Source organism: Notolepis coatsorum, assembly GCF_963971535.1.
Source record: "Notolepis coatsorum genome assembly, chromosome: 3".
NCBI classification, from domain to species: domain Eukaryota; kingdom Metazoa; phylum Chordata; class Actinopteri; order Aulopiformes; family Paralepididae; genus Notolepis; species Notolepis coatsorum.
Window position 1 is genome coordinate 20,587,499 of NC_140167.1, and position 25,531 is coordinate 20,613,029.

The 25,531-nt window shown below is 46.3% G+C and overlaps 1 protein-coding gene across 5 annotated transcripts in view; it reads right to left on the reverse strand.

Annotated features, from left to right (window-relative positions):
- Positions 1 to 25,531, reverse strand: part of pcnt (pericentrin) — a 75,091-nt gene that overhangs the window by 10,268 nt on the left and 39,292 nt on the right. For all 5 annotated transcript variants that reach the window (XR_014619457.1, XR_014619458.1, XM_084309602.1 and 2 more), the window contains 17 exons: positions 22,549 to 22,781; positions 21,869 to 21,988; positions 20,999 to 21,019; positions 19,823 to 20,059; positions 17,137 to 17,310; positions 16,567 to 16,719; positions 15,875 to 16,054; positions 14,507 to 15,529; positions 10,303 to 10,473; positions 9,919 to 10,108; positions 9,469 to 9,815; positions 8,522 to 8,624; positions 7,983 to 8,155; positions 6,105 to 6,371; positions 5,383 to 5,540; positions 4,957 to 5,242; positions 47 to 1,051 (listed from right to left, as the gene is read on the reverse strand). Coding sequence is in view for 3 of the 5 variants with exons in the window: in XM_084309602.1 (XP_084165728.1) it covers positions 47 to 1,051; positions 4,957 to 5,242; positions 5,383 to 5,540; positions 6,105 to 6,371; positions 7,983 to 8,155; positions 8,522 to 8,624; positions 9,469 to 9,815; positions 9,919 to 10,108; positions 10,303 to 10,473; positions 14,507 to 15,529; positions 15,875 to 16,054; positions 16,567 to 16,719; positions 17,137 to 17,310; positions 19,823 to 20,059; positions 20,999 to 21,019; positions 21,869 to 21,988; positions 22,549 to 22,781 (4,841 nt within the window). In the remaining 2 variants the exon portion in view is untranslated. The remainder of the gene's footprint in view (positions 1 to 46; positions 1,052 to 4,956; positions 5,243 to 5,382; positions 5,541 to 6,104; positions 6,372 to 7,982; positions 8,156 to 8,521; positions 8,625 to 9,468; positions 9,816 to 9,918; positions 10,109 to 10,302; positions 10,474 to 14,506; positions 15,530 to 15,874; positions 16,055 to 16,566; positions 16,720 to 17,136; positions 17,311 to 19,822; positions 20,060 to 20,998; positions 21,020 to 21,868; positions 21,989 to 22,548; positions 22,782 to 25,531) is intronic.

A 25,531-nucleotide genomic window follows, 5' to 3' on the forward strand; every position in this document is an offset into this window, starting at 1 on the left:
CGAATATCATTTCAGGAGTACGAGAACTAGCATGTTGCTATCGTACCAGTTTGTTATTGGTCCTTTCATGCCGCCTCTCCCTCTCAGTCTGCTCCTGCCTCTCCTTCCTCCTCTCCCGCTCCCTCTGCTCCTCCCTCTCCCGCTCCTTGTCCTTCAGCAGGCGCAGCTTCTCCGTCAGCTCTTTGAGCTCTGCCCCGTGGTGCGCCGAGCGCTCTCGCTCCGCCTCCAGAGCTCGGCCGGCTTCAAGTCTTTGCTCCTTCAGGCTCTCCGCGGAAACCCGAAGACGGGCCGTTGCCTCCTGCTCCCTCTGCGACTCCTCCCGCCTCCTCCGCTCCTCCTCCTCCTCGCTTCTCCTGCTAAGCAGCAGGTCAGCCCGGAGTCTGTCGGTCATGGCCACCAGCTCCTCCCCCTGCCTTCGCTCCTGCTCCAGCTGAGAGCGCATGTCGGCGATGAACTTCCCGTCCCGGGCCGTGTCCGCTTCCTGTCTGCGAGTGATGTCGTCCAACTGCCGGGAGCAACGATCCCCCTCCTCCTCCAGCTTCCTGTGGACGTTGGCTAAGCGTGACTCGGCCTCCTCCAGGAGGTGCTCCTGGCGGCTCCTCTCCTGGGCCTGGAGGTCCTTCTGCTGGGCAGAGAGCTGCCGCGCCTCCTCCAGGTTCCTGTGGGCGTCGGCTAAGCGTGACTCCGCCTCCTTCAGGAAGTGCTCCTGGCCGCTCCTCTCCTGGGCCTGGAGGTCCTTCTGCCGGGCAGAGAGCTGCCGCTCCTCCTCCAGCTTCCTGTGGGCGTTGGCTAAGCATGACTCCGCCTCCTTCAGGAAGTGCTCCTGCCGGCTCCTCTCCTGGGCCTGGAGGTCCTTCTGCCGGGCAGAGAGCTGCTGCGCCTCCTCCAGGTCTCGGTGAGTGTCGTCCAGGCGCGTCTCCAGCAGCAGGCTGCGCGAGTGTTCTATCTGGAGCTCACGTCTGATGTTGCTGCAGGCCACCCGCTCCTGCTCCAGGTGACCCCTCAGAGCCACGACCTCTGACCCCTGCTGCTCCACGGAAACACGCACAGCCTGGGGAGGGGAGGAGGTGGTCAGCTTTCACACAGACATTTTAAAAACAGACTCTGGCTTCACACAAATAGGACCCAAGCAATACCACAGTGGGACAATAAACAGTGTGTTGTGTATCGATTAAAGGAGTACTTTTTGACATTTTGAATTTCAAGTTGATTTCACTTGGAATTTATCTCATTGGGAGACAAATGTTTACATGTTGTCCTTCAGGTCCCCAGAAATGGCACGTTAGCTTTATCACTCTGAAGGGAACATTGTTCCGAGTTTGGTCTGAACAGGGTGAATCTGCATTTCACTATGATGCCCCTAGTTCAGCGGTTCTCAAACTACGGGTCGCGACCCAAAGTGGGGTTGCGGGTAGGTGACAGTGGGGTCACGCATTAGCAAATTAAGTTCTGGTAACATATTTTGGCTAAATATGCCTCGTTTTATAAATGTGTATTGATAAGGCAACTGAGGTTTCCCTTATTTACAGTCTATTACTATTATTGTAGTGCTGGAATACAATTTTCTAATAAATATAAATGATCAAGTTCATCAACGTGTGCTATTATTTTGATATTCCTTAACACTTTGATTGCCGGAAAACGCTTTTTCACGTCATTCAGAGCCATGCTAAAGGTGCCGAGGACACCATAACTCGTCTTTGATATCAATATTTCAAAAATCTGTGATCGAAATTATATTTTCTTTCCGGAGCCCTGAGATGTGCTGGTGGGCTCCCACCAACTGTCTAACGGTTCGAGAGCGCCATCTGGTGGCCGATCGGCAGATCGACCAAGAGGGAGGGGCGCCCCAAACAGGAAGTGCTCATCCATATGAGCTCCGGGCACTCGCGTCCGGTAGCCGCTCCATCTCAACACACTGGATGATCAATCGCTCGCCCTAACTCAATAAACAACGTTATTTGGACGTATATAGTATTATACAAGCTGGAAATGGTTCATCAGGATAAACATCCCATAATCGAAAACGGTCTACACCACGCTGATCGTCCAACGGCGCGAGGAAGATACGGTAAGATTCAGCGTTATTTTTGAACGTGTTCCATATAAACTGTTATGATAAACATATGACCCACACTAGATGAATGATATAACGCTGCCCACGGAATTATAAACGATCCCCCGCCCATCCGGTCATCATCAGATCATACGTAGATCATTCTAGAAGTACGTCCAATTGAAATTTTTTATATCGCCCCGATTGCCATCAAACTGTATTTCATCATCAATATAATGCATTTGGGGCTATAGATCACGTTCTGGAGAAAGCTGCAGAAAGAGATGAAAACATACTTATACATTAGACCATACTTTACTATGAATATGTGAATGAAAAAGTTTAACGTTGCTACACAATGAACAATACATATAGGACTTTGAATGGGCCCTAATAATGGCAATGTAGCAATAGAATTTAAAAAGTTATAGCCCTGCAAAGAAGGGGAATTTCTCCATAGACAAATAGAGCCGGCAACCTATGGTATATAATGAATTTAGCCTTAGGCAATCAAAGTGTTAATTCCACGTTGAAATTACGCGATACATTAACACACTCAGTGCCAGCCATGCGGTGCGCCTTACCCCCCTTGAATGCCACCACCCACTTCAATGATAGAGCTCTCATATTTGCAAACGCATAAACTATGTCTTAAAATAAGGGTCTAATCAGGGCGGCTAGGTGGTGTAGTGGACAAGGCACTCGCTACCAGTGTGGAGACGCTAGGATTCGCGTGTTCGAATCCAGCTCTCCACATTGTTTTTCAGTTTGGCTGGTCGTCCGCAGTAATACACATTGGCCGTATTACGGGGAGGGAAAACTGAAGGGTGGGGATCGAACGTTGTGAACAAGCGACTCCTACAAGTCGGTTGGTGCGCCTGCGCAGTAGAATCAGGAAGTGTCTGGGGCAGCGTGAGCCTCCCACGCGTTACTCCTTGACACTGAGAGATCGAGCTGCGCAGGTGAAAAGATGCGACTGCTGTTACCTCAAGTACCGGAGGGGACTTGTGCTATGTATGACTTAGTCCACATTGCAGCCGGCTTGTGGGAGGCAAGAAACAGCGTTCGTGACAGGGGAGGGTTGAATTGGATGATACGAAATTGGGATGGGAGAAAATATGGAAAAATGGGAGAAAAAGTGGATCAAAAAAAAAAAAAAATAAGGGTCTAATCTGGCCGTCGCTTATCAATGACTTGTTTGCAGTCAACATTGTCGAAACGTTTTTTTTTTTTTTAATAAATCGGTTCATTTCCGTTTTATACCATTTTGAAAAACGCTTGTTTTTTTTAAGTTTCAGGAAAATATAAAGATTCTGTGATAATCGCCCTTTACTGGAATACACAAAAAACGTTCTAATTTTTCGGCCTATTTATGAATCGTTTTCAAATAAACGCTAGATTATCGATAGTATTATGTGTACTTATGCACGCTATAGAAGCGAGCTGAAAAATCGATTCTCTCATTTCCTGATCAGCACACACACACACACGTTGATATCTCTGTGAAAAAAAGCTTGATTATCCTAAGACTGGTTAAATAGATTCCTTACCTCAGATGAGATGTTCTCCAAAAAGATTATTCCAATTCCTGATCGCCATTCCAAATATCGATCGCGTTTATTGATCTAACGCTGGGTACTGGAAATATGTATTCCACGCTGTTCTGGTGGTGGGCAATGAATCCGATCGTCTCGGGTGACTTGCCCGAGAAGTAAAATGAGGAAGCAGGATTCCCCCCCCCCCCCCGCCCCCCCATGTGTTTCATTCAACCATTCCAAAGGGGTGCAGTACCACAGGGAGAGACGATAGGGGGTGGTATTTTCCCAATGGAGCTCAGAGAGAGTTTGCAGCACTAACGCGAGACTAGATTGATGAAATATGAATTCAAATCGCTAATAAATAAAAATGCGAGATATCTCGTCGCTGGCACCCAACGGTCGGCATGAACTAACGAGAAATCTCGTCGCTGGCACTCAGTGTTAAGTGTGGGGTCGCCAAAAAAATTACTAAATAAAATGGGGTTGTGGTATGAAAAAGTTTGAGAACTCCTGCCCTAGTTCATGGAATGAACTCAAACAGCTCCTTAAAGCTCGAGATTCTCCCCTCTGTTGAGTTTAAGACCTTGACATTTGTCAATTTAATTGATTTGTTTATCCCTTACTTTTGTCTACTCTCGTCTTGTCGCCTTATTGTTGCGTTTTTATATGCCGTGTGATTTTATATGCATTATTTATGATTGCTCATTTCTGTATGTAAACTCGACGTGAGTGTAAATAAGGGAAAAATCAGTTGCCTTTCGAGTAAAAATAAAGGTTTGAAATTAAATTCCTCATTGAAACCAAGAGGCAACATTAGCATAACACTTGCAGCTAGCTTGCCCCTTGGTTTCAATGAGGAATGTGTTTGTTTTCTCCTGGAGCGGCACAGTGGTGTAGTGGGTAACACTGTCGCCTCACAGCTAGAAGGTCCAGGGTTCGATTTGTGCTTGGGGACCAGGTTTCTGCGTTGCCAGGTACCCAGGTGGGGTATCTCCCGGGCCTTTCTGTGTGGAGTTTGCATGTTCTCCCTGTGCCCGCAAGGGTTTCCCCTCCCGATAAGATAAAGCCAATGGAAAAACATGCACAACAGATCGCCAACGCTGTTGCGTCCCTGACGAAGACGGACAGGAGCACTTGGATTGGTCCCCACGTCGCAGCCCTTATCTGCTCCCGGCTGCCCTTGGGGGGGGGGGGGGGGGAAGGACGACGGGATGGGTCAAGCGCAGAGACTCAATTTCATCGGCGACCCAAAAATAATTGCATGTGTGTTCCTGTGTGTGCCGCCCATCGCATGTGTGTCACTACATGATAAATAAAGACTTCTTCAAAAAGTCCAGTTATTATTCTATCCGTCCATCATACCTCTCGTCTTTCCTCCTCCTCTCTCTCCATGCGTAGTGTGAGAGATCTCTCCTCCTGCTGCTGGAGCTCCTGGACTCTGGTCTGCTCCCTCCTCAAGGTCTCCTGCTCCTCCTGCTGCTGGAGCTCCTGGACTCTGGTCTGCTCCCTCCTTAAGGTCTCCTGCTCCTGGAGCTCCTGGACTCTGGTCTGCTCCCTCCTTAAGGTCTCCTGCTCCATCTGCTGCTGGAGCTCCTGGACTCTGGTCTGCTCCCTCCTCAAGGCCTCCTCACACTCTTCCACAGCCAGCCTGGGAGAGGAAACAATTCCATACGGTTTGGTTCATATCCTGGTTTTCAGTTCAGTAAAGTTCAGTGGGGAGAGAAATAGTGATACCATTGCCAATTGATTTGAGGGGTTGAGTGTTAATGGTAGTGTATGTGGGTGTACCTGAGTGATTGCAGTTTGTTCTTTTGCTCTTGCTGAGTGTCGTGGGCGGAGTTCAGCTGTTGCAGGCTCTCCTCCAGCTCCGCCCTCAACCGGGTTTCCACCTGTCCGTCAAACTGCACTGGCTCTCTCTGCAAATCAGAGTCACCCCTGTTGTCAGTCTTGAGAGAGAGAGAGAGAAAGGGGCGTCAGCAAAGACACAATGGAATCATAGCATTGGGTTACAACATTAAAGTGAATTACCTGTGATTACTATGCAACTTCGAGCCATTTCAGTGTGTTGTTGGCGTGAATTTACAATGTTGGTTAGGTAGGTGAGACGCCAACGCGTTACCGTGGCAAAGCCATCATTTGGCACATTCCAATGTTGGATGTGTTGAAAGTTCCATCTTCCTGAATCTCCTGAGTTTGATCAATCCCTTGACAACATTCATTTAGTAAGATAATCCTCTGCGTTGACCCTTAGTGACCAAATTACCACGATACACTCACTTGTCATTTCTATTTGACTGTAGAACGGTGTGCTTTTACCGCCATGTGTTCTTTTAAAATTGTGATCTTAAATTGTGCCTTAATTTGATGAGCGGTTGTCAGTAAAAATCAGTTTGGTCTCAAAGACTCGTAGAGGGTTAAAAGAGATACGAACAAAAGAAACCAAAAACTAGAATAACCCTTTCTATCCAATCCAGTTCCGTCTAACTTGAAAAGTGCACGCACACACCCACCTGTGTGTTTCTCTGTGCCATTCGGCAGAGTAGCTCTCGGAGTGCGATCACAGTCTCCTGCAGTGCCCTCTTCTCCTGCTGCCAGCCCATTGGCGGGCTGGAGGGCGGTTCATCAGTTTGGTCCAATTGGATGGCTATCCTATCCGAGTGACACAGCGTTTGGTCCCGTGAGAAGGCTTTTGAGTGTGACTGGGATGAGGTGGCGACATGGCGCTGGGACAGAGTGAGAACTCTGCAGCTTTCTTGATACACCCTCTTCAACAGGTCCTGGAGGCAAAGGCAGGCGAATACAAAACTCACATGAGATCAGAACAATGAGATCAGAACATTGTAAAGATGACGCCCGGAAGGGTTAAACTCAGTTATATCCATTATTCCATCCTCAGGCTTTTTCCTCGATACTCATTTAGTGTTTATATTTTAGTTGCTATACCTGTAGCTCAGGAGACACTATATTCAGTGTAGTTACCTGTAGCTCAGACTACAGTATATTCGGTGTAGTTACCTGTAGCTCAGACTACACTGGGGGTAGGCAACCCTAGGCACGCGTGCCTGCATAGGCACGCGGGGGCATTTGCATAGGCACAGGGGGCAGCATTAAAAACAAAAAAAAGGAAAATTATATATATATATATATATTTTTTTTGCTTTGAAATATTATAGTGAAATATTTTGCACTGTTGTCGCATTTATCTTGTTGAAATCCTCCCACAGGTTCTTTTTACTACCACATATTTAATTGAGACCCTTTATTTGTTTATTATTTTAATTTAGCTGGAAATACATTGCTACATCATTCAGTAACATTTGCAGAGCCTTATAACAAAAACATTATTACGGTCACCATTGTGACCAGTGGGATTAATCAACAAATTGTATTATTTATTTTTCTATTTCATTGAACATTGCACATGTTAAGCAATTTTTTTACTCAAAATGTGAGTATTACCAAGTCAACTTGTGTTCTTAAAACAATGACAATAAACATAGTTTTATTAGGTTGAAATTATGTGGTTGTGTACTTATTTTTCTGTTAACTTATTATGGGTTGAAAACTAAAAACCTTAATGCACAGTAACTGAACTCAATATTTTTAAGTTCTGGTAACTTATTATTATATTCTTTTTTACAGTGTAGTCTTGCGATCAATCAAAACTTATTTACACGATATACCTCACATTCACCCTCCATTCACATCCTGGTGTTCTCCATTAGGCCTGTAGGTGGAGCTATGACAGCACACGTACAGTACACACACCAATGGTGTGTGATGTGTCCAAAAATGAATGGGCAAATGTGAGTGAAATGGTCGCACTGTATGCAGCTGTTTGTCTGCATTGCATTCCCCCCCCCCCCCCCGACTCAGATTTAGGGTTGATACAACCATCATAATAATATTGTTAATAATAACAATAACAATAATGATGTAATAATGTAAAAATTATCATTAAAAAGACCTGATTATGAAAAAAATAAATTACGATGCATGGAATATTGTTGAGGCACACTAGTTACAACTATATTTCAAACAGGCACTCCATGTCAAAAAGGTTGCTGACCCCTGGACTACAGTATATTCTGTGTAGTTACCTGTACAGTATATTCTGTGTAGTTACCTGTAGCTCAGACTACAGTATATGTTGTGTAGTTACCTGTAGCTCAGACTACAGTATATTATGTGTAGTTACCTGTAGCTCAGACTACAGTATATTATGTGTAGTTACCTGTAGCTCAGACTACAGTATATTCTGTGTAGTTACCTGTAGCTCAGACTACAGTATATTCTGTGTAGTTACCTGTAGCTCAGACTACAGTATATGTTGTGTAGTTGCTACTGTATACCTTTAGTTCAGATGATAGTATATTCTGTGTAGTTACCTGTAGCTCGGGACACGGTAGCTCGTCGCTGTAGCTCATGCTGCCTGCGGCGCTGTCCGTGTTCGCTGTGGGGTTCATGCCTCGGCAGTGAAGATACTCGACGAACTGAGCATCCAGCCTCTCCGTCTGCTCCAGCTCCACCCTCAGCCTCACGCCCAGCTCTGAACTCACATCTGAACCGAGAGAGAGAGAGAGAGAGACAGTTTAATAATGACACTATTTGCCATATATGTGTAACACAATACAGAACAGAGCTGTCACATACACACAAAGAGTTGCCAAGGTCAAAGACACACATAATATATTATTATTTATATTATTTGTATATTATTTTACATTATTATTTATATTATTCATATTTCTATTTCTATTATTATCTTTTTCCGGTCTGTACCTCCCCTCCCCAATGCTGCTATGATGCCTGAAATTCCCCAAGGGGATTAATAAAGGAACACTTGGCTTGATATAGGACTCTCTGCACATGACAGAAAAGTCAGGGTCAAATGCAAAAGCATGCCACACACACACACAAGACTTACTGCTGCCATATCCATCGCTGGCCCACTCTGGTGCAGACAGTGAGGAGTTGGAGCCCAGAGGAGACGATGGAGCAGTCAGTTCCAGAGCTTCTAGCTCACACACCTGGCACAGAAACATCATCAGCTTCATCAATTATAAGAAAATGAGCAGCCGTAAAAGAATGTGAATTCAAAACCGCTCTAAAAAAGCACCCACGGGAGGCCACAATTCGAAACTGGCCCCGGTAAATGTCCAACCCCCCCCCCCACAATATATATATATGTATATATTCTCTTTTAGAAACTCTGTAAATAAATACTGTATATTTGTATATCTTGTATGTCATAAATGTAACAGTACTGTATATCTGTATGTTGTGTATGTCATAAATGTTATGAAATGAAAATGGGGGACCCTGATGTAAACAAGACGAAAGTCTTTCTCTGGTCTCTGTGTCTGTTAATAAAATCTTCAATCAATCAATTCAGCAAAGGCCTTTAGTTTACTAGATTGGAGGACCTCAAAACGAGTCAGTAGGCATGAAACAGTCTAGCTTACGTATCAAATACCCTTTGCCAATTGTGGCAGATTATTCTGTTGTTGGGACAACTCGAAATTGATGAATGTATCTTTGTCAACTTTTAATTGCTATGTATAATAGGTCATCATTCTCATCGTTTACACTGAATACAGTGCACTCCATTTGGTTTATAGTCTAATCAGTTTGCATACAATTGTGATAACAATAGCTATTTCTTTCCAGCAAAACACTTTAATTAGGACTGCTAAACGTTTTCAAGTCTTAGGACAAATCAACTAGTTAATTTTTACTTCAATAAACAAACAAAGTTGAGAGGGAAGCAGCAGTTGTGATTGGAGGATCAAGAAAAGAGAGCAGGGTTTGAGATGGATCAATTATGAAGCTTTTGATTAGATAATTAAAATCCTCCACATCCCCGCTATATACCTGGTCAACATCCAGCGAGTCGAGCATGGAGAGGTTGTCGGAGGGTGAGATCCTGGAGCCTAGGGAGTGGGTATCATGACTGGTGGGCTCTGGGGTGATGGTCCTGGAGTGTGGCGGAGGCTCCATCCTGCCCCCGGGGGAGGTCCTGGTCTGGTGGAGCTCCAGGCCGGTGCTGTTCAGAGCGCTGAGCTCAGAGAAGTGAGACCCCTGCAGGAGAAGAGAGGCGTGGAATCCCCCTCGTATCCCGTTCTCCGAACACTCCAGCCTCCTCAGGATCTCCGGCGAGCCCAGGGACGCCTCGTCACGAGAGCTGCACACGCGGTCCGCGAATCCTCGGAGAGAATCGTCTGTGAACGGAACAATGAGAATCATCGTCTCGTCGCACGAGGCCAACGTTTCGACTAAAACACAAGAATGGCAACAGCGTGTGAGACGGCATCAAGCGCTCACCCTTCTGCGAGTGTCCCTGGTGGAGAGGAGGCGTGTCCTGTAGCTGGCAGCGCTGTCGGAGGTGCAGCAGTTCTCTCTGCTGATAGGCTAGCTCCTCTTCTTGCAAAGCCAGATCTTCCTGTAGGCCTCGAAGCTCTGCCTTGAGACGTTGGTTATTCGTCTCCAGGTCAGCAAGGGCACGGTCTTTGGTCTGACGGATAGAAATATGAAAGGTACATTTCAAATCTAACCATTTTAAGCCTGCAGTACTTCCTAATGTCTAGAATGACTGAGGCAAACCGGTCTAGACAAACAGAAGGTGAGAGAATATGCGCAAGACGCTGAATTGTAATGGTACATGAACAGTGTTTCACAATGCGTGTACTCCAGTTAACATAGTTGTACCTGTCCTTCCTCGAGTAATTTCTCCGCTCTCTCTGTGCTGGTGCTAAGCCCCTCCTTCACAGCAGCTAGCTCCGCCCTCAGAGCCCGTTGCTCTGCCCCCAACCTGGCAAGCTCCGCCTCCCTCTGTCTCAGGGCAGCATCCGCCTTGGCTAGGGTCACCTCAGCATGGGTCTGGAACACAGACAGAGAGAAACATCAGTATTACATTTAGTCATTTAGCTGAACACCAAAGCGACTTACAAGGTCAGCAGGAAGGGTACAACTCCTTCAGCTGAGTAACAATGTTCTTCAACAGTGTTGAACTTGGGTGCTACAGTCTTGAGTGCATAGTAGTATAGTAAGACATATTAGCATAGTAGGTAGTAATATAGGGAAGGGAGATTATTTAGTGGCAAAGTGCATGATAGTGGCAAAGTGCATGATAGTAAAAGACAGTACAACGTTTTTATTTTTTTCTCTTAATTTCAGATATTGATTGAAGAAGATTTGTCTCGTATTAGTATCGACAGCGTCATTGCATTGTTATGATGCTGCCCAGTAGGAGTCTTCTACGGTCAGTACATTCCTCCTCCAGTATTAGGGGTGGGTAGGGGGGGCAATCTATAAAGCATAGTATCGCAATATTTTGCGCACCGATATTGTATTGCTACACTGACACCAAGTATCGATATTATATAATATTTATTTTATTATTATTTATTTTTTATTATGCTCGACAATCCCATTTTGCTGTAATAAAAATTATTGGGAGTGAGGTGAACAGAGTGAATAGACAAAATAGATAATTCTCTCTTTATTGCAGATGTTTCTTTTCCATTTGCAGTTGAAAAAAGGTAATAAATCGCAATACTATCGTATCGTGAGTGACTAAAGTCCCCATATCATCCAGTATATCCCAAATTCATCCCAAATTCACAAACAATATTCTTTTTCATATCCTACTCTTCACTCTGCTCTTTCAGATGGAACCCCTATCCACTTGGTAGCACAGTCGCAGTGGTTAAAACAGTTTGCTTACACAAAGAAGAAAACATCACTCACTGCAGAATGTCTTTAACGAGAGCCATATGTTGTTCTAGCTCAGAATACAAAAAAACTGATCCTTAACTTCTACCGCTTTCAGAAAAGTGTCTGGTCACAACAGTTGCATATTGGGACCAAGCTGGTTTACTTTGCATGTTGCTAAAAACAATATAATCTAGTAACTCGCTAGAAGAATGTGAAAGAAAAAAAAACACAGCAGCCCCTGACGGTGCGTGGCTCTCTGTACCAAACCACAAATATTCCTTCCTTACCCGCAGCCCACAGTCGCCATGTTCCACAAGATGAACAGTCAAAACAGGCACACGTATCAAAGCACCCAAAGCACAAGACCTATGGAGACGTCTGCCCGCTCGACTTCCTTATTCTAAATGAGGTCACTTCCTCTGTGATATTCCGCTGTTTTATGGGTGCGTGCGCCACAACCCATCACTTCAGCCTGCCTGCCTGCCTTTAACTATTGCCAGCTGTGGGCTAGCTTATGGCCCCGGCTGTGGACTGGCTTACTGACACAGCTGGTTGCCCACAGCTGGGAGAGCGGAGGAAACTGCCAGGTCGATCTCGCATCATGTTTGGAGAATTCACACTCGCTTTCCACTAGGGCTGTCTTAAATACTTCGAAGCTTCGTTCGATGGCACAAGCTTCGAACATAAAAAAAAAAGCGAAGCTTAAAAATATATATATATTTGTAATTTTTTTTTATAATATTTTTTTTATTTTTTGCCTCAAATCTTGCGCCTCCATTCCAATGAAACGAAAGTAAGCGGCGCCTCGACTCCACCTCTCTACAACAAGCACGTGGAGATTATCTGTGTTGAAAACAACAAGGACATGTGCAGCAAACATGTCGACGAAGAAGCGAAGCAATGCCGTTTGTTATTTAAGACTATGTCGGACAGATGTGTTCATTGTGCTGCTTTTTTAAAGTGTCCCGACCCATATAAAATATGTCTTAATAAAACGTGCTTAATTAAGTCGAATTCTGCCTTTGTCTCTATCAACTACATATAAACATTTATATAATTGTTTGCTTGATAGACGAAGGTTGCAACATAATTATGTAATGTCATGTCGTTGGCTGTGAGAGCAGCCCCACTGCCCCCAGGCAGTGCAGCCAAGTGAAACCTTGTTGGCTGCGTCACAGTCACGAAAGGGGCTACTTAATTAATTAATCCAATCCACTTTATTTATAGAGCACATTTAAAAACAACAAAGTTTACCAAAGTGCTGTACAAGTCCCACAACATAAGATAAAAAAAAGAAGGGGAGCTCCCGTAGCTCACCGCATATCTCAGCGCTATTTCTGCGTCGGGGAAAACCGTGCTCGTCACGGATCTGGGGGACACGAGTTCGATTCCCGGACCCGCCGTCATTTCTCAGAATGTCTTCCCCTGCTCTACATCCCATTTCAACCTGTTTCTGTCGGTCATGCTTGACCAGAAAAGCGATAAACGCTAAAAAATAAAGTTTAAAAAAAAAAGTAAAAAAAAAAATATATCCCGAAGCTTCGAATTAAAATCGAAGCTCGGCCCGAAGCTTCGATTGCCAAAAAAAACTTCGAAGGTCAGCCCTATTTTCCACTGTATCTACATGTGAATAACATACAGTATGTAATAGTACTGCGCATGTTAAAAAGGGAAAATCTACCCTAAAACAGAATGTAAATTCTGTGATTCCAATTAGCTGTGACAGTTAAAGGAACACGCCAACATTTTGGGAAATTTGCTCACAGTCTTCTCCAGAGAGAGAAGAAGATAGATACCAGTTTCCTCTCTGTGCGTTCAGTAGACATCTGGCTGCATGTTAGCCTAGCACAATGAATGGAAGCGGACATGACCGGTTAGCCTAGGCATTGTCCAACTAACACCTCTCCTAGAGCTGCCGCGGTATTGATGTTTTCCTTACCGCACAAATTAGCGAAATATTTCCTACCGCTGCGGTTTGAATGCATTTAATTTTTTTTTGTAGTCTACTCTTTATAGCATATAGCCTGCCTCTAGTCTAAATGTCTATCTTTAGAGGATGACTTTGCAGCATGAATATTGTTTGGGATTCGGCAAGCACACATTCGTTATTGAAAGTGAAACACGGATTCGAAGTCTCCCCTCTGGTCGTGCGCCGTTCACTCTGTGGGCAGGGGTGGTTACCCCCCCCCCCCCCCCCCCGACCCTTTGTTCTTCTTCTTATTATTATAACGTTACTACTTATTACAAAGGCATTCGTTTTGTGGCATTAACGTTATATAGTTACACGTTCAATAACATCAGCGTATTTACCGGACCATAGCAAGGCAAGCATTACTCAATTCATATCTCAGTTCCCTTCTTTGCTCAGAGCGTGCCGAGTTGTGCCCATTCTGTGGTCTGTTAATAAAGTTTTCAATCAGACAAGTGTATAGAACGAAGGGCTTTTATTATAACATTCGTTGCAGTAAAATCATTATGCCTCGTTTAGTACTCCTGAGGAGCGACGGTAATCCACTCCGGCGGGAGCTAACGTATTAGCCGTGTTGTGAGCTCTGATCAATGGCTGACATTCAGGAAGTAAAAACCGAATACGCGCTTGCCGATTGGTGGTAACACACTGCAGGACGCTCCAACGTGTGTGACGCGTCTCTCTTCTGACCAATCAGTGGTCTGCAGTGTTTCACGTGACTTTTTTGGTACCCAATAGGGTCGCTTGGAACCTCGACAGAGGAGTAGGGTATATCTGCAGAGCCGCAAGCCCAACGAGAGCAGGGTACTTTATTATTATTATAAAAAACAGCTGTGATGCGGTATTCAGCCTAACTCTGCGGTGGGCGTGATGTAACAGCGATACCGCGGTAATACCGATACCGCGGCAGCTCTAACCTCTCCCGGTTATGTCCGCTTCCATTCATTGTGCTAAGCTCATAATACCATTACAGGTCTAACAATGACTTCGCAGTATCAGAGTAGAGGCGATATCGGATATATCCCTAGTATGTAGAAGGGATATGAGTAAAGACACATTTCAATTGACATACCTCAAGCCCGCCCTCTTTTCTTGATCCTCCAATCACAACTGTTGCTTCCCTCTGACAAATGAGGGAAGCAACAGCTGTACATTTAAAAAAGGGTCAAATGCCTTTGTGTAAAACTGACAATAATCTTCACTCCAGCCCACTTTGATGTCACTCACCAGCACCTCCTCTTCGCCAGTTCCCCTTCCCTGCAGCTGAAGGCTGAGCTCCTGGATGCGGGCTCTCTGCGAGGTCACCTCCTGCCCGAGGCATTCGATTTCCTCCTGGAGTCGACCTTCCCTCTTCCTCAGAGCCTCACGTTCCGTGGAAAGTTCCCCGTTCACGGTCTCCAGGCTCTCCACCTCCGCCCTCCCCTCGGCGACCAGCCTCTCCGCGCCTCCCAGCTTGGCCGCGGCCTTCTCCAGAGCCACGTTGGCCTGTCGTAGGGCCTCCCTTTCCCCCTTTATCTCCTCCTCCGTTGTTTTTAGTGTCTCCTCTCTCGCCTCCTCCTCCCTTCGCAGTTCCGTAGGCAAGGAGCCGAGTTGGTCTTTCTCCGGGGTGCTCGTCTCCCGACGCGGGGGTGCTCGTCTCCCGAGGTGGGGTGCTCGTCTCCCGACGCGGGGGGTGCTCGTCTCCCGAGGTGGGGTGCTCCCCTCTCCCAGTCGCTCCCGCTCCTCCAGCTCGCCGGCCTTGGCTCTGACCTCCTCCAGCTCCGCTTCCTTCAGCGAGAGCAGACCTCGGAGCTCCTCCGCCTGCCCCCTCTCCTCCCGCAGCCTCCGCCCGAGCTCCTCCCCGTGTCCCCTGTACTCCTCTTCTTGGGTGAAGAGCAGCCGCTCCATCGCCTCCTTCTCCGCCGCCGCAGTGTCTAGCAGAGCCTGCAGGGCCTCCAGGCGCGAGCGGAGAGACCGGGACGAGGACGCGTGAGTCAGATGCAGCTCTTGCTTCAGGCTGCCCGGCGGCCCCCGGTGGCGGTGATGACGGGGCTCTGGGCTCGGGGCGGGCGAAGCGTTGACGCTGTCGCCGTCCTGCGAGTCGCTGACCTCGTGCCGGGCGGGGCCGAGCGTGGCGAGTTCCGCCTGGAGCGTGCTGATGACCTCGTGGAGGCGCTCTTCCTCCTCGAGCTTGTCCTGGCGCAGCCGGGTGATGTCACAGTGGAGGTGTTCCACCTGGGAGCTCAGGTGGTCGAGCTCGGCCTCCAAAGCCTGTTGGTGAAGTCAGAAGAAGAAGACAGACCTCAGGATCTTGTCCCACAGTAACTCAACACACTGCCCCTCCCCAACTGGTGAAGTGAAGAGTACATCTTTCTTTCCCTAGACAGACTTTGATAGCGCCTGCAAAGAGGTACTCTGACATCACCAATGTGGGCGGGGCCGAGCCTGCAGCATGGTGAAAAGTGTCAACTCGAGCAGCAACATGGACATGTGTTTATTTACTCTATAATGAGGACTATTCTACATTGTTTGTGTGAGTGTGCAACGTGCAGGTGAGAATGTTTACGTGTGAATGAGAGAGAGAGTGTGTGTGTGTGTGTGTGCGTGTGTACTGACAGTGTTGTCGCCCGTGTTCTCCATCTCCTGCTGCAGCCGCTGGATCTCTTGGCTCAGGTGGTCGATCTCCTCGTTCTTCTCCTGGAGGAGTGCAGAGGGCAGGCTCTCCTCCTCCTCCTCCTCCCCCTCAGCTCTGTCCTCCCTCTCTTCCTGGAGGATGGTGAGGGAGGACACGTTCTCCTACGAGTGGGATTAAACAATCAAGTTCCAATACCTGCTTAAACTTCTCTTTTGTCCCCCCCCCCCCCCCCCAAGTGATAAGCATAATGTGGCTGAATAATAAATAGATATTAAAAAGGGCAAGTTCATCATTTTCTACCCCTAACCCCATTTCCTTCTCATTGAATGATGTTGTGGATGAGTCTCTCTCAGCAGAATCCACGCTGCGCTTCATAACTGGAGTTGGGCGATTCATTGAGTTTCACTTATGATTTTAGCTTTGCACGATCATGAAAACAAGAGAATGGAGATATTTGTGACGTGTTTGCCCTCTTCGCTTTGGGTGACGCCATTACTTTATATTTGTTCTGTGGCCAACTAGCTGGACCTGCGAGGATCCAGTATGAAGAACGGCACGGATTGTGCCGAGAAAAGGACTCGCAGCCCCTATGTAGGGAACAGGGCTAGGGGTCAGAAGTTCTGAACCGACCCGTTAAGTCACACACTGGGTATGACGAGAGCAGGGAACTCACCTTGAGGGCAGCGACTTGGTCCTGGAGCTGGCCGACGTGTGCTGCGTTCTGATTGGTCATTAGTTCCAACTGCAGAGTCAGGTGTTTTAACTCCGCCTCTTTGATGGTGAAGTCTCCCCGGACCTGCTCCAGCTGACCCATCAGGACCCCCACCTACGACACATCATATAGTGAACAAATAAAACGGAAAACAAATGACGCAACTTGGTCAAATTTGCCACACGGTTTTCACCATAGTCATGTCCATTTAAAAAAAAAACGCTTTTGGAGACGACTCCCTACTCTCCTTTTTATTATTATTAGTGATTTTAGTGACTACTTAAATGTTTATTGGGAGCGATCTGTAGTGCTGAATTTCCCTCTGGATCAATAAAGTACTTCTATTCTATTCTATCCCATCCATGGGGTGACTCAAGTCAAAGTGCACATACACCCTACTACCAGGAGATGGCGCAACAATCAAATGCCTGAAACCAACAAAGTGAAGTAAATCTGTTCAAATAAACGTAGAAGTTGAACGACACCCGGGGGCTCTCCAATACTCAGGTTAGTGAATAAAATGACACGGACCTCGTGTTCTTTACTCTGTAGGTTCTGCTGAGCGGTGTCCAGGTCATCTCTAAGCTGCTCAGTGGGGTCCGGTGTGTTGTCAAGGTAACGGTGTCTTGTCTCGTCCAGTTTGGACTGCAGGGCCGAGATCTGAAGCCTGTTAGACAGCTGCTGCTGCTCCAATGCACCCTTATCCTGGAGGAGAGAGAGCAGAGGGAGTGAGACTTCAAAGAGCTGTTTGAGGAGTGAGTTGAGTCTTCAAAGAGCTGTTTGAGGAGTGAGTGAGTCTTCAAAGAGTTGTTTGAGGAGGGAGTGAGTCTTCAAAGAGTTGTTTGAGGAGTGAGTCAGTCTTCAAAGAGCTGTTTGAGGAGTGAGTGAGTGAGTCTTCAAAGAGCTGTTTGAGGAGTGAGTGAGTCTTCAAATAGTTGTTTGAGGAGTGAGTCAGTCTTCAAAGAGCTGTTTGAGGAGTGAGTGAGTGAGTCTTCAAAGAGCTGTTTGAGGAGTGAGTCTTCAAAGAGCTGTTTGAGGAGTGAGTCTTCAAAGAGCTGTTTGAGGAGTGAGTGAGTGCGTCTTCAAAGAGCTGTTTGAGGAGTGAGTGAGTGAGTCTTCAAAGAGCTGTTTGAGGAGTGAGTGAGTGAGTCTTCAAAGAGCTGTTTGAGGAGTGAGTCTTCAAAGAGCCGTTTGAGGAGTGAGTGAGAGTGAGTCTTCAAAGAGCCGTTTGAGGGGAGCTCCCGTAGCTCACCGCATATCTCGGCGCTATTTCTGCGTCGGGGAAAACCGTGCTTGTCACGGATCTGGGGGACACGAGTTCGATTCCCGGACCCGCCGTCATTTCTCAGAATGTCTTCCACTGCTCTACATCCCATTTCAACCTGTTTCTGTCGGTCATGCTTGACCAGAAAAGCGATAAACGCTAAAAAAAAAGAAAAAAAAAAAAAAAAAAAAACGTTTGAGAAGTGAGTGAGTCTTCAAAGAGTTGTTTGAGGAGTGAGTGAGTCTTCAAAGAGTTGTTTGAGGAGTGAGTGAGTCTTCAAAGAGCCATTTGAGGAGTGAGTGAGTCTTCAAAGACCTGTTTGAGGAGTGAGTGAGTGTTCAAAGACCTGTTTGAGGAGTGAGTGTTCAAAGAGCCGTTTGAGGAGTGAGTGAGTCTTCAAAGAGTTGTTTGAGAAGTGAGTGAGTGTTCAAAGAGTTGTTTGAGGAGTGAGTGTTCAAAGAGCTGTTTGAAGGAATGAGTGAGTGTTCAAAGAGTTGTTTGAGGAGTGAGTCAGTCTTCAAAGAGCTGTTTGAGGAGTGAGTCAGTCTTCAAAGAGCTGTTTGAGGAGTGAGTCAGTCTTCAAAGAGTTGTTTGAGGAGTGAGTCAGTCTTCAAAGAGCTGTTTGAGGAGTGAGTCTTCAAAGAGCTGTTTGAGGAGTGAGTGAGTGCGTCTTCAAAGAGCTGTTTGAGGAGTGAGTGAGTGAGTCTTCAAAGAGCTGTTTGAGGAGTGAGTCTTCAAAGAGCCGTTTGAGGAGTGAGTGAGAGTGAGTCTTCAAAGAGCCGTTTGAGGGGAGCTCCCGTAGCTCACCGCATATCTCGGCGCTATTTCTGCGTCGGGGAAAACCGTGCTCGTCACGGATCTGGGGGACACGAGTTCGATTCCCGGACCCGCCGTCATTTCTCAGAATGTCTTCCCCTGCTCTACATCCCATTTCAACCTGTTTCTGTCGGTCATGCTTGACCAGAAAAGCGATAAACGCTAAAAAAATAAAGTAAAAAAGAAAAAAAAAAAAAAAAAAGAGCTGTTTGAGGAGTGAGTGAGTCTTCAAAGAGTTGTTTGAGGAGTGAGTGAGTCTTCAAAGAGCCGTTTGAGGAGTGAGTGAGTCTTCAAAGACCTGTTTGAGGAGTGAGTGAGTGAGTGTTCAAAGAGTTGTTTGAGGAGTGAATGAGTGAGTGTTCAAAGAGCCGTTTGAGGAGTGAGTGAGTGAGTGTTCAAAGAGTTGTTTGAGGAGTGAGTGAGTCTTCAAAGAGTTGTTTGAGGAGTGAGTGAGTGTTCAAAGAGCTGTTTGAGGAGTGAGTGAGTGAGTCTTCAAAGAGTTGTTTGAGGAGTGAGTGAGTCTTCAAAGAGTTGTTTGAGGAGTGAGTGAGTGTTCAAAGAGCCGTTTGAGGAGTGAGTGAGTGAGTGTTCAAAGAGTTGTTTGAGGAGTGAGTGAGTCTTCAAAGAGCTGTTTGAGGAGTGAGTGAGTCTTCAAAGAGCTGTTTGAGGAGTGAGTGAGTCTTCAAAGAGTTGTTTGAGGAGTGAGTGAGTCTTCAAAGAACTGTTTGAGGAGTAAGTCAGTCTTCAAAGAGCTGTTTGAGGAGTGAGTGAGTGAGTGTTCAAAGAGCTGTTTGACTCCTACAGGTCGGTTGGTGCGCCTGTACAGCAGAATCAGGAAGCATCGGGGGCAGCGTGAGCCTCCCACGCGTTACTCCTCGCCGCTGAGAGATCGCGCTGTACAGGTGAAAAGATGCGACGGCTGCCTCCTCATGTACCGGAGGGGACACGTGATGCAAGGCTTGGTCCACATTGCAGCCGACCAGTGGGAGGCATTGTCTAACAACGTTCGAGACAGGGGAAGGAAGAATTGGATAATACGAAATTGGGATGGGAGAAAAAAAAATAGAAAATGGGGAGTGAGTGAGTCTTCAAAGAGTTGTTTGCGGAGTGAGAGAGTGAGTCAGATGATACTCTTACCTGTACTAGCTCCTCTTCTCTCAGATTCACTCTGTGTAGCTCTTGTTCAAGCTGACTGACAGACCTATTACTCTCAGAGGTGCTGAGCAAAGCCTGCTCCAGCTCTCTGATTCGTCCAGCCAGCTTGTCAATTTCCTCATTGCATTCAGTAACATCACGCTGGGCTTGCTGACTGACTGCCTGCAAGGAGACACAGTCCTCCGTTTTGTCTTTGATGAGTGCTTGGAGGTTCTCCACCTGAGGAAATGTACAGAGGAGAATTTTAACAGTCAGAATTCTAGATGTGCGAGCACTGAGGGATTTGCTAAAAGGAGGCGATTCACAGTATTCCATTGCAGCCATCATTTGGTAGGCAAATAACGGGTGATGATCATTAAATGACAACTGTGGCCGATGAGTAGGGCTGGTGTGGGAAATATATAATAACTTACTCAGTCGAATGGATCCGGTTAATACAATTTATTAACTCAGAATGATCAATACATAGTCAGAGAATAACTGGATGGCTCTCATCCAGGTTACTAGCTAGGAGACCCGGAAGTAAGAGAACGAATCTCAGAGAGGGGGCTCATTTATACCCAAGAGAAGGGAAGGGGGAACACCATAAACTGGGGGTTTGGGGAGAAGGAGGAGACAAACATTTGGGGGGGAAGGGTAAAAGAGCTCAACTGAGGGAGAGGATTTGATTCCCAGCCCCTACCAATGAGCTCTGGCATTGCACCATATCGGTACCACGAATACGATTGGTCACCAAGGAAGCCATTGCCATCTTGCAGCAGCCTGCTGCTAGTTCAGATCTACTGAAGTTAAGCCATTCCAGAGAGCGGGAGCACACAGATGAAGGAGATAGCTTGGAAGGTTGGAATTTAGAGAGAAATGACAGCAAAAAGAGAACAGTTCCGACGGGGGAGGGAGGACGATGAAAACTAAGAGACGGAGACGGCCATTTGAGCACTAAAAGGAAAAGGGTAAATACGATTGCATCTATTAAAAGCCATTGAAACCGGGAAACACATTTGTGTGTATATGCAGGCTATATAATGCATTCTTAGCAGGCGTTTTAGGTCTAAATGGGTTAAGACTATGGATGAACACACAGATGTTATGCTGGACGAGACGCCATGCAGGGGAGTCGGCGGGACTACGAGAAGTTTAGACTACAGTGAGATTCCATACCTGCAGAACCAAGTCCTCAATCTACAGCATTCCGAGCGGGAACAACAAACACACAGCAAATGTCAGGTTCATCGGCAAACAATGAACTATACATACAGAACTTTTCTTTGAATACCATGCTGCGTTATTCATTCCTCAGTTATACAAAGATTTACAATCCAAACTCATACAATACATAGGATATGAAAATAACCCACAATAATACCACAATAATAAAGCAACACCATGCAAAAATTAAAGTACACACTGCAAATGTTGAGTGGTTTCAACATCTTTGTGCTGGCAGAAAGCATTGGTTGCAATGTTAATCATTTTGTATATACCTTGAACTGGTGTAATAACATTTTGGAAACACTGTATACAGTTCCTATTAAAAGAGATGGGCCACCATTTTAAGAAGCCACAGAAGAATTTGCCACAAATAGGAGAGTCCTTTCAGACCATCCCAACAAGCACTGGCACCAGTGGTTTTAGGGGGAACTGTGAGCCGAAAACTTTAGCACACAGAGGCGTATTGCTGCCACAACAGAAACAGAAAAAAAATATCAGTATCACATAACAACGAGATAACTTATTGTTTTAACACAAAACATTTCACGTTATAACGTGAAACGTTTTGTTAAAACAATAAGTTGTCATGTTATAACGTGATACTGATATTTTTTTTCTGTTTCTGGTGTGGCAGCAATACGCTTCCGTACATTTGCTAGCATCATGCTAAGCATACTAGCAGTCAAATGGGGGGCATGTAGCATGAATATTAGCATAATACCAACATTATCTTCCAAGAAAACACAGGTGAAAGTGCTTTTTGGAAGGACAAATCAGATTAAAATGGTGGATTATCCCATTAAGCTGTTGAGTCTTTACCCTTTTCCCCTTGTCGTCACCAGCAGTGTGGCCCCTGGCCGTCGGTCTGAGCTGGGCCTCCAGCCTGAGGATCTCCTGCTGGAACTCGTCTCTCTCGTGCTCACGCTCCACAGCCTGCTCCTGTATGCAGACGATGACGATATGTGTGAGATAAGAAGTGCGACAACTGCATTAAAGGAACACGCCAACAATTTGGGAAATTTGCTTATCGTTTTCTCCAGAGAGAGACGAGAAGATAGATACCAGTTTCATGTCTGTACGTTCAGTAGAAAGCTATCTGGCTGCATGTTAGCCTAGCTTAGCACAATGAATGGAAGCGGACAGTGCTGGTTCCATTCATTGTGCTAAGCTAGGCTAACGTGCAGCCAGATGGCTTTCTGCTGAACGCACAGAGAGGAAACTAGTATCCATCTTCTTGTCTCTCTCTGGAGAAGGCGGTAAGCAACACAAAATGTTGGCGTGTTCCTTTAAATTATGTGGAAATCTCGTCTTTTGCACTGTGGCAGATGTGGAATAAATACAGAATGCACAAGTTTGACAGAACGTGTATATTTATACATGTCGGAATATCCATGTGAGAATGTATAGGTTTCTGCATCATTGCACCGTACAGACTGGGAGAGAAAATGAAAATACAGGACAACAGAGTGTGCACAAATTAGATAGGGTGAGAGACTCACGTCAATGAACTGCCGGTTGTGTTTGAGTTGTTTCTCCAGAGCCTGGACGCGCTGGTTGAGGTCCTCGGTGTGGGCCCTGTGGTGCAGCTCCGTCTCCTGGCCTTTGGTCTCCTGCTCCTCCATCTCCGTCTCCAGGACGCGGAGCCGCTGGGACAGATCGCCGCGGTCCTTCTCCGCCTGCCGCTGCACGTCCAGCCTCTCCTGAGCCAGACACTCCGCCTCGGCCAGGAGACCTAAGACGGAGCGGAGGAGAGTTAGGGCCTAGTTTGTGTCATGCAGGTACACACACGCACACACACGAGTTAAGACTGCATACAAAAACATGGCAGAAGAGTAAGAAAATACACACAATCACGACATACCGGCGCAGCGCAATGCTCGCCGAGAAGCCATGAGTGCCATGTGCTCTAGAACCAATGTCGAAAGCAATGTTTAGGAGGTGAAACAATGAAGCCAAATTACACGGCAGTGCAAGAGCCTCTGCAAGCTAATGGTACTACTGGCCGTTAGAAACAGCATCCTCACGCAACACAGCAAACGTAATGCATGTTTATCCCCCCACCCCTCAACACACCACTCTGACCCACAAACCTGCGTCTCGCTCTACGTTCAGGCTGCAGCCCGGGGAGGAAAGACACCCTATGTTCAAGCACAGTGCAGAGGTCATATGACATCATACACACACACATAAATATAAATATATATATACACACAATGCATGGTTGGCTAGGCATGTCCTCATTTCTCCATGGCCATAGAGCTACGTACGATGTGCCCGGCTCCTCTCTAGTAGCGAAGGTATTTTCTCTATGGCTGTAGTAGCCTAGCGTAAATGAAGATTAACAATCCATTTTATTGGTCAACACTGAAACCCACGATTCTCTTGAGATTGTATAGCGGTTTTAAGTTATTACAGCGACCGTCGGTTATTAGGGTTTATTCATTGCTTGGGATTAATTTCCCCGTTTTCGACGAGAGCAAAAATAAATGAATGCAAATGCTTTACCATCTCAAGGTCTTTATGTTTGCATACTAAAATTATTAGAGCTACTAGCTCATTCAAACTATTCCCAGAGGATACAGACACAGAGAACAGTCTTCCACAACAACACAGGGCAGGCTGGTCTGAGCTTCATTGCACTAAACCTTTCTTGAGCACCAACGTTACTTTCTGTATAATTTCTTCAAGCTCCCCTACAAACTCTCTCCTCTCCCCAAGTCCACCTCCATCTCTCCCTCAGTCATCCTCCATATCTCCAACTCGCCCAGTCCTCTAGCTCCATCTCTCCCAGGTCCTCTAGCTCCTCTATCTGTCCTTCTCCTAGTCCTCCATCTGTCCCTCTCCTAGTCCTCTATCTGTCCCTCTCCTAGTCCTCTAGCTCCTCTATCTCTCTCTCCACCAGTCATGATCTAGCTCCTCTATCTCTCTCTCCACCAGTCATGATCTAGCTCCTCTATCTCTCCACCAGTCATGTTCTAGCTCCTCTATCTCTCCCTCTCCACCAGTCATGATTTAGCTCCTCCACCTCTCCCTCTCCACCAGTCATGATCTAGCTCCTCTACCTCTCCTTCTCCACCAGTCATGATCTAGCTCCTCTATCTCTCCCTCTCCACCAGTCATGATCTAGCTCCTCTATCTCTCTACCAGTCATGATCTAGCTCCTCTATCTCTCCTTCTCCACCAGTCACGATCTAGCTCCTCTATCTCTCCCTCTCCACCTCCACCAGTCATAATCTAGCTCCTCTGTCTCCCTCTCCACCAGTCATAATCTAGCTCCTCCACCAGTCATGATCTAGCTCCTCTATCTCTCTCTCCACCAGTCATGATCTAGCTCCTCCACCTCTCCTTCTCCACCAGTCATGATCTAGCTCCTCCACCTCTCCTTCTCCACCAGTCATGATCTAGCTCCTCTGTCTCTCTCTCCACCAGTCATGATCTAGCTCCTCTGTCTCTCTCTCCACCAGTCATGATCTAGCTCCTCTGTCTCTCTCTCCACCAGTCATGATCTAGCTCCTCCATCTCTCTCTCCACCAGTCATGATCTAGCTCCTCCATCTCTCCTTCTCCACGAGTCATGATCTAGCTCCTCTATATCTCCACCAGTCATGATCTAGCTCCTCCATCTCTCTCTCCACCAGTCATGATCTAGCTCCTCCATCTCTCTCTCCACCAGTCATGATTAGGGGTGGGACAATACATCGATCCAGATCGATATATCGATCTATTATCAAATAGGATCGATGCAACGTAAAAAGATCGATTCATATTGCGATACTCTTATTTTGAAAATTCCCCTCGTGAGCATATCCGCCCGGCTGGCTGCAACAACAACAGTAGCTCAGCGCAGCTCCATGTGTAGACGTTAGACAACATTGCTTCAGAGTCCGCCTATTTTGCCCGAAATAAGTGCCTGTTGTTTTTTTCCCCCACAAGGGGTCAAATGCATCTAACATGCTTTCCATCCTCGCCATTCCTTTATGCCCACGTCGTGTTAAATACCGAAATTAACGTTGCGTTAGCGTGAGCTAACTAAGCTAAGCTGATAGAGAGAGCAGCAGAGGTCCACTAGGGACTGGGAAGGAGATAGCCCCACTAACAGGATCTGGCCGGTACTGCACCTTCTGACTCCCAATATGCCTTTTCCAGCCAAAATACAGCGCTGTGATAGGATATTAATATCGGAAAAAAACGAAAAACGAACCAAAAACAGTGAACAGGAGGTCTATTTGTATTAAAAACAATAGATTGTTTTTCATTTAAATGTCTGGAAGAGATCAACAATAAAAATGTCATGATATTTCCATTGCCTTTTTTTGTTGATTTAAATGTTACTGATTGTGTTAAATGGGCATATAATATCGTCTCATATCGAATCGTATCGTATCGTGGCAGACTTTGTGATATCGGAAAATATCGTATCGTTGTCCAAAGAAACGATATCGTATCGTATCGTGATGAAACTGGTGATTCCCACCCCTAGTCA